At 42.1% G+C, this 18,161-nt stretch overlaps 1 protein-coding gene across 1 annotated transcript; it reads left to right on the top strand.

Annotated features, from left to right (window-relative positions):
* Positions 1 to 3,033: 3,033 nt before the first annotated feature.
* Positions 3,034 to 5,426, top strand: mre11 (double strand break repair nuclease mre11). Its single transcript, XM_065232014.1, has 4 exons — positions 3,034 to 3,246; positions 3,308 to 3,910; positions 3,967 to 4,814; positions 4,880 to 5,426. Exons 1-4 carry the CDS (start codon positions 3,141 to 3,143, stop codon positions 5,249 to 5,251), a joined length of 1,929 nt encoding a protein of 642 aa, XP_065088086.1. The 5' UTR covers positions 3,034 to 3,140; the 3' UTR covers positions 5,252 to 5,426.
* Positions 5,427 to 18,161: the final 12,735 nt, after the last annotated feature.

The following is an 18,161-nucleotide window of genomic DNA, read 5'->3' as shown; positions in this document are numbered from 1 at the left end:
AAGTTGTTCAGCTGTCAAAAATACCTCTTCATAGTAAAGTTTTTGGCAGCACTGAACCGATCTCTGAACCCCACTTCACTTTCCGCCAATATTGAATATGAGTGGACGAGACGGAGGTAAAAAAAAGCAGTTTACGGTGGAATCGGTGTTCGAAAGCTGCCTCCAGTGACGATAGTGCAGTGGCAATCAATGGTGATTCTGCCACTGCAACAGGAAATGATAGGTGAGTTGGAAATTAATTTTTCTTATGATCGATCGAGGGATCGATTAAATTTGTTTTTACATCGTAGGTACGTGGTCGGGTCGTTCGGGTGGTGGTCAATTCCCGTGGTGGGTGGCTCACCGGTGCTGATGACATGGATTTTCTGTCTTCACCATTCTGCTGGATATTGCTATGGTGAGTGAGTGTCCCACTTTTGTGGCATGCAATGGTTGTATTTCAAAGGTTGTATTTTTGTTTTTTTGTAGATTCTATATCGCCAGCTCATGGAGAACAATGTAGCTCCAGCAGGAAGACGTCGTAAAGAATGCCGTTTCCATGGAGTGGTATTGGGATTGCCTTGCAGATGATACTGTGTTATTCATTGCAGCTAAGGATTTAGAAGTTGCCGTCTCACACTTGAATGAAGATTTGCAGTATCTAAGTAGATGGTTGAAGTGTAAGCAGTTAAAATTGAATACAAGTAAAACTAAATTTATGGTAATTTCGCGGAATCGACTAAATGAGAACGTCTCTGTTGTAATTGATAATGAGACTATTGATCGCGTTCAGGAGATTAAATATCTTGGCGTGATTATTGATGACAAACTTAAGTTCAACTCTCACATTGACAATGTCATCAAGAAAATTGCCAAGAAGTATGGAATTCTATGTCGATTGAAAAACGATTTAACTATTGCCAGTAAAATACAGCTATACAAATCAATCATCTCTCCTCATCTAGACTTTTGCCCATCCATTTTATTTCTGTCGAATGCAACACAAATATCGAGATTACAGCGCTTGCAGAATAAAATAATGCGTTTGATTTTGAGATGTAATAGATTCACTTCCTCAACTTTGATGTTAGACGCCTTACAATGGTTGTCGGTGAAGCAAAGAATTGTATATTTGACTATGGTGTTCATTTTTAAAGTAGTTAACGGTTTGCTGCCTCGATATTTGTGTGATCGAATTGAAAGAGGAAGTGACTATCATAGATATAATACTAGAAACGCGGATGAAATAAGAACACCACATTTCTTGACTTGTGCTTCACAGAATTCATTATTTTTTAAAGGAATAAATGTTTTCAATTCGATGCCTAGACACATTAAACGTTCAACAACATTAGCAGAATTTAAGAGACATTGCATTTCACACGTTAAAACTGTCTTTTGAACGGTTATCCAGTGATTTTTTTTTATGAATTGACAAATTATGTATCTTGACGAAGTTATTTTTAACGGATTACTTTGTATGGATAGCTGTTATAACGACTTTTTAATAATTATTGTAGCACTGCAAAAACTATTTTGTTCGTCACGATGGTGATGATGGATTTTTGATATATGATTTAATAGTAGTAGTAAAAAAAAATAGTAGTCTACAAAGGTTTGAGCCTCGCGCGCGTATTACGGATATAGAGGACTGAATTTAACATTTGATAAAAAAAAAAATGCAATTTTGAAGCTTATTTGGAAGATACCTTGAGTTAGTAGTGAGTTTTCTGGCAAATGTTGGGGGTTTGTGAGCATTCCTGACATTGCTGAAAATTATGATAGCATCAGATTGCGGGGTTACTAGTGTAATAGGATGCTTTGTTGATTGTTCATTAACTCTTGATTGCTTGTAATACTTATGAATATTTTAGGTGGACAAAAAGGCGAACTAAGAGGTGGACGCCTGAGCTTTTCAACATTTATATCGCTGTGAAGCAACTGTAAACTCTAGAGGGAATTTATATCTGTAACTGAAACCAGTTCGATTTTGTTTGCCAACCTGGTTAAAATGTCATATTTAATTATCTTAAAGATAAATCGTCCAGCTCAAACCTTTGTAGGGGTAAGAGGTGGGACCATCATCATCATCATCATCATCATTGTCAAGCGAACGTTTCCCAAAGCACTCGTCGCACAAAGCAAGAGGAAAGTTCCGAAATTGCCGTCGACCCGAGGTTGGACCAAATACCTTCCTTTGATTCCTTGGACTAGGACAAAATTTGCAATGGTCATTTTAACAATGTATTGTTTTGTTTTGTTTGTTTTTATAAAACTCTCGAAAATATATGTATAAACTTTTTTTTTTTTTAAATCCTGCAAATATGAGTTTGGGTACTTTTTTAAATCTTGAAAACTATTAATCTGATAATATTTCAAATTTAAGATAAAAACATATATTGTCATGATAAAAGCGACTCCTTTTGAACTGAAACTTCATTTTAAAAACATTGGTTTTCCTTTTGACAGTTCTACAATTTGATTCAAAAGCTTCAACTTTTGAATTTAACGAGGACTTAAACTTTTGATTTGACAGTTTACACATTTTTATGATGAATGCTTCGAACTTTCTACCAAAAAGAACCAACGAAAACTTTTAATTCTACCCATGGTATTTTTAATTTTAGTAACGATTATTTTTTGTCCCCTAAAAATTTATTATATTTTATTATATTTGTTATATTTTCTACCCAAAATTAAGTTTAATTCACGCAAATTTGAGAATTTTTTACTCAAAAGTAACTTATTGGGTTGAACTATATGGTTGGGTCGAATCTCTCGTTCCTTTTTTGACAACAATAACGAGTGCAATAAGTTAATATGGACCAACAGGTCTGTGCCATAAAAAGGGAGAGTGCAATATGTGAGAGGCTAAACTCAAAATTAAGTAAAAAGAACTCAACTTTTGGGTAGTATTTTTTCTCCGTGCAGGGTCGTGCGCATTGCTCGTTTTGAAATATTTCCAGCCACACTGGAAACATCTTGAGACGCTTTGTAACGAGAATAATGGCGCAAAAGTTCAAAATGTCATCAAAACAGAAACACCGGTGTTTCTTTTGCGAGCGATAAACAAACTGTCGTTCATGATTATTCAGGAATTAAATTAAATTTATTCAGTCTTGGTGTTCAATTTGTCAGCGTATTTAATTAGTGTATCTAAGATGTCTGAATCCACTCAGAATTCCACCATTGATCCGGAGGACACGATCAAGATTTTGGTTGCCAGTGATATCCATCTGGGATACAATGAAAAGGATGTTATCCGAGGTAAGTCCTGTGGTGAATAAGTTGTTTTCGAAAGGGTTGTGGTAAGACATTTAAATTTCAGGAGAGGACAGTTTCATCGCATTCGAGGAAGTACTCCAGCATGCGCTGGAGAACGATGTGGACGCCATAATTTTGGGTGGCGATTTGTTCCACATAGCGAATCCGTCGACGAACACGCTGAACAGATGTACACGATTGCTGAAGACCTACTTGCTGGGCGACAAGCCCATCAAGCTGGAGTTTCTTAGTGATCAGAACGAAAATTTCCTGGAATCACTCAACAAGACGGTCAATTATGAAGATCCGAACATGAACATTGCCATTCCGATGTTCTCCATCCATGGCAATCACGACGATCCGAGTGGATTCGGGAGGATCAGTTCGCTGGATTTGTTGAGTACGAATGGATACGTGAACTACTTTGGCAAGTGGACGGATTTAACAAAAATCAACATCAGTCCGATTCTGCTGAAGAAAGGCGAAACGAAAATGGCTCTGTACGGGTTGAGTTACATCAGCGATGCCAGACTGGCGCGGTTGTTCAACGAGGCCAAGGTTTTCCTGGAGAAGCCGGAGGATTCCGGCTGGTTCAATATAATGGTACTCCACCAGAACAGGGCCGACCGCGGTCCGAAAAACTACTTACCGGAGAAGTCGTTACCAGGTAGGATGGTATTTATTTTTAGGATGAATGTTACTTAAGATCAAACTGATTTTCAGCTTTCCTTGATCTGGTGATTTGGGGTCACGAGCACGACTGTCGCATTATTCCGGAGGAGAATGTGAGCAAGAAGTTTTACGTTAGTCAGCCGGGTTCAACGGTAGCCACTTCCCTTGCCGAAGGGGAAGCGCTCGATAAGTGCTGTGGGATTCTCAGCATCCATAAGAGTTTGTTCCGTTTGGATCCGATCCGCTTGCAGACGGTTCGGCCGTTCATCTTTGAGTCTATCAACATGGCTGAGTATTTCGATGAGTTGCGATTGGACGAGGGTGATGTCCAGCAAAAGATGCAGAATTTCGCCGCGGAGAAAATCGAAGAACTGATCAAGCGTGCCGAGGAGAAATTGACCGGAAACCAGAAGCAACCGAAGTTGCCCTTGATTCGGTTGCGATTGGACATAACCGATGTGGAGCAGCAGTTCAATTCTATCCGCTTCGGGCAGCAGTACAGTGGCCGGGTGGCTAATCCACAGGATATGGTTGTGTTCAAGAAGAAGATTACCAGGGCAAAGGACGAAGCTAAACCATTGGATAAGGAAGCACTGCTTGAAGCATTCCAGAATCAACGGGAAGCGACGGCCAACCGAGCGGAGGAAGTTGTGGATAGGTACTTCAAAGAGGCGTCAGAAGATAAGCAGCTGGAGCTGTTGTATTGCAAGAGTATGAGCGAATTGACGAAACGTATGGTCGATTACGAGGACGATGACGCAGCGGACAGCATTGTCAAGTTCTACGAACGGCAAGTGCTGCAGCATTTAGAAGGTCAAGTAATTAATGAGGACAACATCGATGAGGTTCTGGAAAGCTTCCGTTCCACAAAGCGCGATACGCACAACGATATGCTAAAGGTGAGCTATTTTCATAAGTAAGTTTAGTGGATAATGTTCTAATTTAGTAATTTCTCCTCACGCAGATGTTGGACTCTCGTAGTCAGAAAGGTCCGGGTCCAAATGATCGAACACGTTCGTTGACTCACGACAGTGATGAAGAAGATGCAGACAATCCAAAGGCCAGTTCAAATATTTCTTCTGTACTAGCTCCTCCAGCGTCCGCTACTGCTCGTGGTGGACGGGGAAGCCGCGGAGGAAGAGGATCGCGCAACACCTCTGCTGCCTCAACTGCCAGTGGGCGTGGTAGAGGTAAGGGCAAAGGTTCATCCAATAATTCTTCGACCAGCAGGATTGATTCCTTCATGACCCACACGGCGAAGCCACCGGCCAGCTCTCGAACCAGTAGCAGAAATATCTCCAAGGTTGTGTACATCTCGGACGAGGACGATGAATGAGCAAACCGCACTCAGAGACTTATTTCTGCTGCATTTCATACATTCCGGAGGATCATTAGAGCTCTCTTGATACGCTTTTGTTGAATTATTTTATTTACCAGTAATTTAAGGTACCTTCCTACCATAAATATGTTTTTTTTTCCGTGCAACGCGATTCTAACAACATAAGCTTTAATAAAACTAGTTTGAATAGCTTTTGTGTGTGTTGTAGATCAGGATCGTTCTGGGGCCAAGGATATGTGCAGTCAGTCCAAACTAAGCTAAATCCACAGACAAGCAGACATAACACATTGAATATTTCTCAATAAAAAACATCGTCGCTAAAACACTACCGCCATCTGTTGAGTATACTGTGATGGGCAGCACACCGAACAGATGGCGGTAGTGTGTAAACGTCAATTACAAGGGAATTTACTATGCGCGCCACAGGTGGCGATATTCCTAACTAAAACACATCTAAATTGACTGTTAAATGCGTGTTCGATGAACAACATGCAATTGTTATGTCTGTTTGTGCTAAACAGGCTAGCAATTGCTCATTACAGCTAAAATGCTATTTTTCGGTATTATGAAACAATGGGATACTATAATCACAAACGAAGTGACAGACGGCGAAGAAATCAATTAAAATAATGTGGTTCGCTGTAATAGAATTTTCTTAGAAGCTTGTGCCATCAGCCACCAGATGGGCTATTATTTTTGTTTTGATTTGAACATAGTTGATTTTGTGTGCAATATGATCTTTGACAGTGTGCAAAGAGTGTATCCTTTTGTAATTTTTTATGCATTTCAGTTTGGAGTAGAGTGAAAGAGATAGAACCAAAACATTCTAGTACATTTAGTGCTGCCATGTGGTAAAATCCATTAGTAGTGTTGCCATGTGGTACAATCATAGAGGTAACTCTAAGACCACTGGGTCCCGAAGAAAATCATTATTATTTTTGGCTCACTCAGTACCAGAACAACGGTCCCAAGCAGTCCCAAGCTATTTCACTCACCCCTGCATGTTCTGCATGAATCCACACACCCCTGATGTTATCTGTCAAACTTTCATAGCGAATCAAAACAAACATAGTGTAGTAATAGAATTTCAACTAGAATAGGGTACGTTAATCGTTTGCTTGGGACCAATAGGCTACTAAAGTGGTGAGCCAATTTAAAATCGTTAGTTTCGTATTGATTGTTGGTATTGGTTTGTTTAGAATCATTTGCTGCCAGCTGCTCTAACAATTTCAGTCGAATGAATTGTCAAAAACTGTTTTGAAACGCTTTTACAAAGCTCCAATCTTCTCTAGTGAGAGCGAGTATTGTCGGCAACCAGTTTTTCTTCGGCAACCGTTCCATTTGAACTGCATGTAAATCTGCTGTTCTATTATCGGCAACTCGAAATCAGCTACAATTTGTAGTGCGTGTGTTTCATTTCAAGAAAACCTTGCTAGATTGCTTTTTCTCAGTGGTAAAAATATAGTCAAATTGAAGCTGAAAGCATAAAGAATCGTTTGCATGCATTCAGCGAAGTGATTTCGTAAGAAAATCCAGTGAAAATAGTGTTTCAATTTGGGTTGCCGAAAATAGTCTGGCATGCCGAAGCCGTCATTTCCCCTATTACCAATTCTCCGCAATCAAAACTGCTGAATTTCCGTAAATTACATAAATTTACCGAAAACTGTAAATAAAAATTACTGATCAAAACTGTAACGGGCTGTAATTCCGCGATACTGTAAAAAGTGTGGCAAATGTACTGTAAAAATAATCTTTTTCAAAAACAAACCGTAGTAAAGTAACAGATTTTTGTAAACGTTACCGAACAGGATTGTAAATTTCATATTGTCAATCTCAGTATTTGCCGCCATTTCAAAGTTGAGTTTTCTTCGATTCTCCGGTGTGAAAAGTAAGTAATTTACTATTTTTTGCTATTTACAATCCGTTATAGGTCGGCATAGGCATAGGTCGAAATGGTTAATTTTTCAGTGAACTTCTAGACCAATTGCTTTCAGTCACCATGGACGTAATGCGGCCTAGTGTCCCTATCAAACGCAAAAAAGCCAATTTGTGTATGGTTTGTTACGGAGTCAGTAACATCGTCCTTCTCTGTTGAATATTATTTTTGTACGAACGTACGATGATAATATACAAAAAATAAAAAAAAAATTGACAGCTCAAGAGTGAAGAAAATTTACTGAACGGATTGTGAATAATAAAATTACCGAATAGATTACCGAATGTTCAGCTGTTCCATATTCGGTAAAAAATTACAATATACTGTAAAATTTCTTAGTGTGTAAAGTAAACGCTAATTCTGAAATCAGTACATATTTGAAAAAAAAAATGATATCCCGTGCAAAGCTGAGGCATCATTTTCATGGTTTACCAAGGATATGGAGTAACAAACCCTCACCACGCCACGCTGCGATATACAATTCATGCATGGTGACCTCGCAACTGGATCTCGAATGCTGAGCTCCAGTCGATATCAACTGAAAAGCGAGAACACGGAGGTGGTTTGACCAGGGGCGGAAACGAAATTTACATGAAAGTGTTGGATTGGAACCCGCAAGGATAACGTAGCAGAGGCAAACCTAGTAGCTCATGAAGATGGAGCCTAAAAAAAGGAGCCGCCAAGGTTGGAAATCTTTCACGTAGGTCCTATGCACCACTTAAGGTGCTCAAGAGTGATTTTGTTGAGCGAATGCCGTTCACTAGGCAAACGAAACACATTCAGATACTGAAAATTGATGGGATAGGGGAAATGCAGGTAATGTCGGCCTAAGTGTCCCTAATTTGAGCCCATACATAAATCAGCAATCGACTAAATTTTCAAGAGCAACCTAAAAATATCCATTAGTAACGTCCCAATAACGCGTTCATCTAGATAAAATTGGTAAATAGTAGATTTTTAGCGATCTTCGATCCATAGGCCAACATTAGAGACATTTCCCCTACTAATTTAATTTGAATTAAACAAAATTGATCCCTCATTTTGGGATATTGAAAGTTGTCTAAGTTAGGAAAATCCTGTTAGTTGGATTAGCCAATAGCAGCAGTTGGCGCGCAATCCAGGTGCATCACGCCATGGATTGCGCCAATAGGAAGCCGGTAGGGTAGAACAGCCTAGTAAGCACTTTAAGTGCATAAATAGGTAGTGAGCAGGTGGTTCGCTCTCTTTCATCATCGAACAGTTAGTGTACTCGGTTTAGTTTCTAAGTGAATAAAGTGTGTTAAGTGAAGTTTTAGCTTTTTAAAAACCTAAAACGTAACGAACGATCCTTAACTGGTGTCAGAAGTGGGATCCGCGAGTGTGGTATTTTCAAAAGTGATAGTAAAGCTGCTCCCGTATCAACGAACCGCAGCAGCAGCAGCAGCAGCAGTAAAAGCAACAGCAGCAGCAGCAGCCTAGCGAGACCAGTTGAACACCGGACGACCGATTGCTATCCGCCACAAGCGCACCTTCTATGTTCTTCCTGTAAGTAACATTTCTTTTATCATACGCTTTATTCCAACAAGAAAATGCCAGAGACACGGCAAAATGAGATTGAGCAGCTCAAAGCCATGGTGCTAGAGCTTAAAAAACAACTCACTGCACGCCCAACAAACAATTGCCTATTGAAGAAACGACTTCTTGACGATTTTATTCCACTTCATGCTTAATAATACTTGTACTATTTTTAATAATAACTTCTGTTCAGGCTTTGTTCACACAAATCTGGAGAATTTATTCAACCACAACATCGAAATATTTGGTGTTGAAATAAGGTATGTCGAAAAGCTTTTATTCGACTTACAAAAGTTGTAACAGAACTCATTCGATCAAATTTTTGATTATTCAGCGTTTATTAGACCATCTGTACATCCTTAAACAGCGATGGTATAAAGGTGTATATAGACGCTTGATTCTCATGTGAAATAATGTTTAATTATTACATCATTATACATTTATTAAACGATTATTCAACTACGGGATAATTAATCCGAAAAGAACGACACGAGCAGGGTTGTTCTCGTTAGTGATTGTTGTGTCATTATTTCTGTCGAATTTATTACATACATACTACACACACATGTCGTTAAATGGGATTCGAACCATGACCTTCCGATCACCAACCGCTTGCCTTGCCATTTGAGTTATCCTAGAATACATCATATGAGCAGCTAAATAAGCAATAAATGAAGTGGTTTCGGATACACCAGGAGGAAATAAACCGAGAAAAATAGCGATTTAAGGAAAAACGAAATTGAACTTTATTGAAACGTGTTTTACTTTTGTTTACTCTGAGCGAATGATGTAGTAGAAAAACGCACAGGGGCGTACCAAAGGTAGGGGCAACTAGTACACTGTGGTTACACTCTTAACACCCCTGCTTAACCACGGTAGTCTCCAGTCCCAGCCTGGTGCGGAGTCCTCTGAAGGCGGTGACCGAAAGACCCTTTGTCATGATGTCTGCTTCTTGCTCTGAAGAACGCACGAACTTGATGATGATGACACCCTGCTGCACAAGATCACGTAGGAAATGAAATTTGGTGTCCACGTGCTTGAGTCGACCATAGTCCTTCGAATCCTCAGCAATGCGAATGGTGGACTGATTGTCCTCAAAAACTGGAATGGGACCCTCGATTGAACATCCAAGATCTCCAAGCATCCTCTTCATCCAAACGACCTGACACGTGGCCGTACACAACGCTGCCAGTTCTGCTTCGGTGGACGATAAGGCGACCGTTTGCTGCTTGCGTGTAAGCCAGCTCACGGTGCATCCGTATACCTTGCAAACACATCCCGTTACAGATCGCCGGTCCAGGTTGTTGTTGGCCCAATCTGCATCGGAGAAAACTTCCAATAACTGCACGTTTGGCTGCTTCCGATAAACCAATCCAACATCCAGTGTGCCTTGGACGTACCGCAACATCTGCTTCAAATAGGTCCAGTGTTCATCGTTGGGACACGACTGGAATTGGCTGAAATAGTTGATGGCAGCCGACAGATCCGGTCGAGTAGTGAGTGAAGCGTACATCAGACAGCCAACCAACTCCCGGTACGGCTTGTCTGTTCGCTGACTCTCGTCTCCCTTAGTCAACTTCAAGCGATGCTCGATCGGCGTCGACCTCGGCTTGGATTCGCTCATCCCAAAACGCTTGAGCAAACCCTCCAAATAGTCCCGTTGACTGATCTTCAGTACACCAGCTGCACGGTCCCTGTCGATCCTCATGCCTAAGAACTGCTTGACCTCACCAGCATCCGTCATCTCGAACTGCTCGGACAATTTCCGCTTGACCAACTGCAGAAGCTTCAGCGACGGACTCACGATCAAGATGTCGTCGACATACAGCACTAGAATGACTTGCTCCTTCCCAGATCCGAAAGTGTAAAGGCATTGATCGTTGGCACTGCGAACGAAACCCAACTGCTCGACGAAACGATGAAACTTCTCATTCCATGCCCGCGACGCTTGTTTCAGGCCGTACAGTGCCCGGTTCAGCCGACAAACGAGTCCACTCCCCTGCTCAAACCCGTCCGGTTGAGCCATAAAGATTTCCTCCTTCAGCTCGCCGTTCAAAAACGCGGTCTTTACATCCATCTGATGGATATGCATTCCGCTTTGGTTCGCCAACGCCAGAACTGTTCGCAAAGTGTCCATCTTCGCCACAGGAGAGTAGGTCTCCCCATAATCAAAACCTCGCTTCTGGCTGAAACCTCTAGCGACCAGTCTTGCTTTGTACTTTGGGCAGCCGCCAGATTCGCCGTGCTTTACACGGAATACCCACTTGCATGAGATCACCGAACGTCCTTCCGGTTTCTCAACAAGCGTCCAGGTGTTGTTCCGCTTCAGCGAGTTCAGCTCATCTTCTATCGCAGCTTTCCAATCCTTCCAGTCATCGCGTTTTCGCAGCTCAGCGATGGTCCCTGGAATCTCATCAACGTAGTTTACCGCACTCAACGCAAAACTTGCGTATCCCATCTCAAAATCCTGATGCCACGCAGGAGCATTCCGCTTCCGCTTGGGTCTACGTAGTTCGCCACGCAGTTCGCCCTCAGCTTCCTCTGGCTCAGACTCGGTATCCTGTTCCTCAGACTCCTCTTCGTCGAAACTTTCGAATTCCCCGTCGGATGTTTCCCTTTCCGGGTCCACGGGTTGGACACTGACTCCGTCCTCTTGATCATCGTCTGCTGAAACACGGATAAACTCGTCTCCGTTGGAACACTTCCTCTCCACGAACACATTCTCCATCAGGTTGTCCTCAACAAAGTCCACATCACGCGCTACTACAATCTGCTTCTTCACGGGATTCCAAACCCGGTACCCGTTCTGGCTGTATCCCAGAAAAATGCCTTTCCAGGCTTTCGCATCAAGCTTACGCCGGAGCTCATCCGGAACATGAACGAAAACCTTGCTACCGAAAACTCTTACCTTCGATACATCCGGCTTCCGGGACTCCCATCGCTCGAACGCTGTTTGCTTCGTGTTCAGCGCACTGGTGGGGCTTCTGTTAGTCAGGTAGGCCGCTGTCAGCACAGCTTGCCCCCAGAACCTCTTTTCGACACCTGAATCCTCCAGCATTACCCGAGCCTTCTCGACGAGGGTCCGGTTCAACCGCTCGCTCACGCCGTTCTGCTGTGGCGTGTACGGAACAGTCCACTCGACTTGGATTCCTTTGCTTCGGCAAAACTTCTGGAATCGCTTGTTCTTATATTCTCCGCCATTGTCACACCTTAGACGAGAAATCTTCTGGCCAAACTTCGCGGAGACCAGGGCCTCATACTCTTCGAAATAGTCCACCACCTGATCTTTCGATCGCATCAAATAGACCACCGTGAAGTGGCTCCAATCGTCCGTAAAAGTGACAAAGTATTTCACTCCGGACAGCCCTACCGGCGTAACAGGGCCACACACGTCCGTATGTATGAGTTCAAGTACACGCGACGACCGATTACCACCGGACGCAGAGAACGGTTTTCTCGTCTGCTTACTGACGACGCACGAATCGCACACAATCATGTCCCGATTGTCATTCGCGGGGAACATGTTCATTCCCGAAACCATGCCATCCTGAACTAACTGCTTCAGACTGTTCTCGTTCAGATGGCCGAACCGTCGGTGCCACAATTCTGAACTCTTCCGAATTTTACCGCACGACAACAAGGCATCACCGGCATTGTGCCCAACCGAGTAGAAATCTAGTTCGTACAACTTTTCGCGACGAGACGCACTCGCGACGACTTCGGAACCTCGATAGACTTTCGCTTTCCCGGACTCGAACACCACACGCATACCGGCTTTTTCCACCTTTAGCACTGAAAACAAATTGCAGCGAAGTTTAGGTACGAACAGTGCATTTTCGACCGTGCACTCAATCTGTTTCCCGTCAACGACCGAAATCACTTTCACTGTGCCGGCATGTTCGGCCACAATCGTCTCACCGTCCTTTGCAATCGCAATCTCGACCGGCTTCGCCATACGATGCAATTCGCTGAACAGCTCTCTGTCCCGGACGAGATGATCCGTGGCACCGGAATCAATAAACCACCGGGTACGATGCCGGTCAGACAGATCCATTCCGCCGCTTACACCGACAAAACAAACTCCCTTTCCGTCGTCCGCTTCGGCAACATTGGCTTTCGACTTTTGCTGCTTCTTATTACCTGCCTGCTTTTTCCGATCCAAGCAATCGATCTGTTTATGGCCTTCCTTCTTGCAGTGAAAACAAATCAGCTTCCTCTGCTTCACCACATTTGATCCGGAAAAAGCTGCTTCTGCACCCTGCGAGGAAACCAATTCCATACCTCGCCGCTTGGTTTCTTCGTCCAGCAATCTGCACTTCACAAACTCGAGCGACAGGTTATCTTCGGGCATCGTCTCGAGTGCCGTGACAACTCCGGAATAAGAAGAATCGAGCGTCAAGAGAAGGTGGCAAACCACGTCCAAATCCTCCAGAACAGCACCAGTCGAACGATACTCACGGACCAGCTTATCAAAACGAAGAAAATGTTGCTGTAGATTTCCGCCTTCGAACCGCAGCTGCAGCATCTCCCGCTTCAAATGCATGCGGCTCGCGATGCTACGGCGCTCGAATACCCGATGCAGGGCGTCCCAGATATCCTTGGGGTACTGCTTGCCTTGGATATACTCCAACTGGGAATCGTGAATCCTCGAAACCAGCAGGGACTTGCATCTGCGGTCTTTCTTCATGCGTTTCTCCAATTTCCTCGCTTTTTCCGCTTTCACTTCGTTCGTGTCGTTTTCCAGGACAATCAGGTCCTCCACTTCCGCTGCATATGTCTGGATGCACTCCACAAGCTCGTGCTCTTCCAGGAGAATCTGCATCCGGAACTTCCAGGCAGCGAAGTTCAAGCCATCGAACAACGGCAACAACACACGATCGAACTTTTCCTCCTCCATAACGAAAACACCGCACTTCCGATACTTATCCGATAAAACGCGACTGGGCCCATAACCTGAAGTGGTTTCGGATACACCAGGAGGAAATAAACCGAGAAAAATAGCGATTTAAGGAAAAACGAAATTGAACTTTATTGAAACGTGTTTTACTTTTGTTTACTCTGAGCGAATGATGTAGTAGAAAAACGCACAGGGGCGTACCAAAGGTAGGGGCAACTAGTACACTGTGGTTACACTCTTAACAATAAAAGCTTGAATCTGAAAACCTATCAGCTCTTCCAGCCGTAACTCTAGCTAATTTAAGGAGATGTGAGAATGATTAATTCATTCATAGTTGTTTAACATTAGACCAACGTTACCTCTCCATCTCTCTAATTTCGATGGAAAGGATGCTATTCTTTTCTATAGATCTATGTATTTGTTGTCGTGAGTGATACGATTTATGATTACGATTTAAATTAATTAGGAGTAGAACATAAATAAAAAAAGGGTTGAGGCTGGGATTGAACTCGTGACCTTCTACTTAGAAAGCGGAAACGGTAACCACTATGCTACCAATTTCGTTTTGTTGTTAGCCTGAAGCACTGTTGTGGAATAATGAATGAATACGCCGTTTGTAAAGCATTTACAAAGCATGCAATTAAAACATGGACGCATAGTGGTATAAGAGCTATTATGCTGACTGTATTCACCTTTATTCAGCAATATTGTTAAGCAATGGAATGGAATCTAGTAATGGAGCTAGAAAACAATTATTAGACGTATAATAAAGCATGTTATTAAATCAATTGAAACAGTCGGATTAAAGCGTCACTGTATGTGAAAATTACACTTATTCAGTATGTTATTAGATCAAACTTCTGGTGTGGAATCAGGAAGACAGTCAGCGTTTATAAAGCTTTTAATAAGTAAATTAATCATATCAGAGCAAACCGCGGAATGAAGGCGCATCTATCGATCTCAATGAGCTTTTTTCAGCACATAATTCGACATCTTGTTTTATTCAGCATTGTACACTGTTATACAGCATTTATTCAATGTGTATGCTTATTTGTGACTGTGAATTGTTTGTTGGGCGTAACGATGATCAAAATGACTACGACATCGATGAAATTCGCGCGGAGTTAGATGAGCTACGCTCGCAAATTAAAAAAAACCACAGGTTGGTGACGCATTTAAGCTTCCCGACCCTTTCAAATATTTGTCCGAATTTTCGGGCAATAAGAAAGAACTTTCAGCATGGCTGGAAGAGGTCGAAGACCTGTACAATGACTTTAAAGTCAAAACCGAAAACGGGGGGTTCTCCCTCAGCAGCCTCTATATAAGGGCTATCAAAAATAAGGTGAAAGGGGAAGCTCGGACGTTACTTTGTGCTAACGGCAACCCGAACACTATAGACGGTATCAAAAAGATTCTCGTCGAACACTATGGTGACGAAAAAGACTTCACCACGAATTTATCAACCCTATTCCGCACGCGGAAAGGTGATAAAACCCATCTTCGTTTTTACAATGAAATGAAAGAAACCAACACCAAACTGAAGGCCAATCTTCAGTCGAGACCCTTAACGGGCCATGAGATAATTGAAATTATCACCGTGACCAAATACTTAGATAATATTCAGGAGCCTTTAAGTTCCATCATCCGGAATTCAAAACCTAAAAACCTAGAAGAAGCATACCAAGCTGTGTTGCTTAGTCAAAACACAGAAATGCGGATCAAACCACAACCTTACTCGAACCAAAACCATTCAAATAAATTTAAATCATTCAAACCGCAAAATGCACAGGCGGGCAGTTCGCAACAATTGCAACCCAACACCCCGCAACCTAACACGGCGCACAAATATGCTCCATTCAAAAAACAGCAATTCTTACCGAGGCAGCGAGCTGAGGCTAACAATAATGAGTTGGAGGAAGTGGATGAACCCGATACTCCTGTTGAAGTGAACGATGACCTAGAATACTCAGACGAGGAACTAAATTTTCAGACTGCCAGAGGTGCGAAGAACCAAACATGAATTTCATTCCATATGTCCGCTTTCCGACGTCGAAAGGAATTTTAAACTTCCTTGTGGATACTGGAGCGAACAAGTCCTACATAAACCCCGAACATGTCAAAAAATTTAAAACAGTTGATAACCCATCCGTAGTAACGAATAAAAACGGAAAATTCTTTATTGATAAGGTAATTCACGCAAACCTTTTTTCAGAAGCCTTCCAGCAAAAATTACCGTACTACGTTTTCAAATTTCACAAATTTTTCGACGGCTTAATTGGATACGAAAATCTCGCCAAAATGAACGCATTGGTTGATGCCAAGCGTCATCATATGCGGATCGGCAACAAAACCTTTGAATTCTCGAAGTATCACCCTTCTTCAATAAACTTCCAAGAGCACCGAAGCAATATTGTGCCCATTTGCACGACGGAAAATGGGACATTTTTAATAGAAGAGGAGGTAAATCTTACTCCTCAAGTAGTTTTGCAGCCGGGGTTATATTCTGCAAAGGATAATGAAGCCCTTGTGCACATTACGAAGGGATCAGAAGCTGTCTCCCACAAACTGGACCCCTTTCGTAACGATAATTTTATTTTGAAAGATCAAACGCCAGCGCGGCTCGATCTTCCGCTCGATCAATTAAATAAAGAGGAAAAGTCACGATTGATTCGTACTATCCAACCATTTAGAGACGTTTTCTTTCGAGAGGGACAAAATCTTACCTTCACTCACGAGATAAAACACCAGATCAACACCTCTGATGAATCTCCTATCCATCAGAGAACTTACAAGTATCCATACCATTTGAGAAGTGTAGTGTCGGATCAAATACAGAAACTTTTGGAAATGGGAATAGTAAGAGAATCTTCTTTCCCGTGGACATCACCCATATGGGTGGTTCCGAAGAAAATGGACAATTCTGGAAAACAAAAGTACAGAATTGTCATCGACCGAGGCAAACAAAACGTTGTGGCCGACGGACTCTCAAGAATCCCTCGAGCCGAATTGAATAATCAACTAGTCTTTGAAAACGAATACTATGAGAATCACCCAGCATATGACCCCGAAATTATTAACCAATTTAAATTGCAACTGATCCTTAGAGTTACTGATGACAAATCCAAATGCCCCCATATTAATGTTTCTATTTTTCCAGGTTACACGCGTCATGTATTCCATCAAACCGAATATACCCAGAAGGATCTTCTAAAAATCCTAAGAGAATGCCTTGTTCCGGGCAGAAGTAATGGAATATATGCCCCTGTCCAAATCATCCTATCCTGCAAGAAACTTCTTAACGATCATTTCCTTTCTGGCATGAAAGTCCACTTTTGTAACTTAAAGCTCCCCGACATCATCTCTGAGCAAGAACAAATTGATTTTATTAAGAAAAGCCACAACTTCAATCACAGAGGTTGGAGACTCACATATGAAGAGGTACAGAAGTCAGTGTTCTTTCCCGGAATGATATCTAAAATAAAAAGCTTTGTGAAAACCTGTGAAGACTGCAGATTTTCAAAGTATGAGCGTAAACCTTTCAAAATCGAGATGACTCGACGACTATATGAGAGACCATTAGAAAACATCTTTATAGATGTATATGTTAAAGAAAAGGAAAAGTTTCTCACACTCGTCGACTCATTTTCCAAATTCGCTCAAATTTACAAAATCTGCAACGAAACCTCAGATGAATTGATTGAAACATTGATCAAATACTTCAAAACTTTCGGTTTACCAAAATTGATCACTTGCGATCAAGCAACTTCATTTCGAAGCCAAAATTTTAAAACATTTTTAGAAACGCAGGGTGTTGCCGTACACTATGCTAGTAGTAGCAACAGTAATGGCATCATCGAAAGGTTTCATAACACCTCGCTGGAGATGTATATGGCAAATCGAAACAAAATTGACGAATTGACACTCTACCAGGGTCTTTCTCTGGTGACCGCCCTTTATAACGACACAAAACATTCGACTACGGGCCTTACCCCAAGACAAATTATATTTGGCACCTCTACGTCATTGGACATAAATGACATTAACATGACGAAACAACAAGTAATTATGACGGCCAAAGACCGACAGAATAACAAGACTCCCTCACTCAACTTTCCTTCCAGACTAAAGGGTGTCCACGATGAAATTGCCACACACAAAATTGATTCGCAAAATTCGAGTTTTCATCCGATTGCCATCAAATTTTCAGGGATTGAGAAATAACTATTAAACTTCATTTTACCATTTTACTCGTATTTAATTTACAGTCCATACGCAAATGCCCGCACTTTGGCCTTAACCCCGGCCATAAGATTCTGCACAACCTGTGAATCAACCGTTTTTTGCATGTAAACCCATACTTTCTTCAGTTCCTCGACTGTCTTCACTACCTTAGGTCGTTTAAGAAGGTGCTGCTTCATAATCGCCCAGTGCTTACTTATAACAGGAGGAATGACAGACGTACACATACACGAACTAAACCACAACCCAGTAGCAGTAATACCGTTAGGACAAGCTAGGAT

Source organism: Ochlerotatus camptorhynchus, unplaced genomic scaffold (genome assembly GCF_037179485.1).
Source record: "Ochlerotatus camptorhynchus isolate MF236.1 unplaced genomic scaffold, CSIRO-AGI_Acam_v1.1 ptg000361l, whole genome shotgun sequence".
Classification (NCBI taxonomy): domain Eukaryota; kingdom Metazoa; phylum Arthropoda; class Insecta; order Diptera; family Culicidae; genus Ochlerotatus; species Ochlerotatus camptorhynchus.
This window is presented reverse-complemented; position numbering and strand designations above follow the sequence as displayed.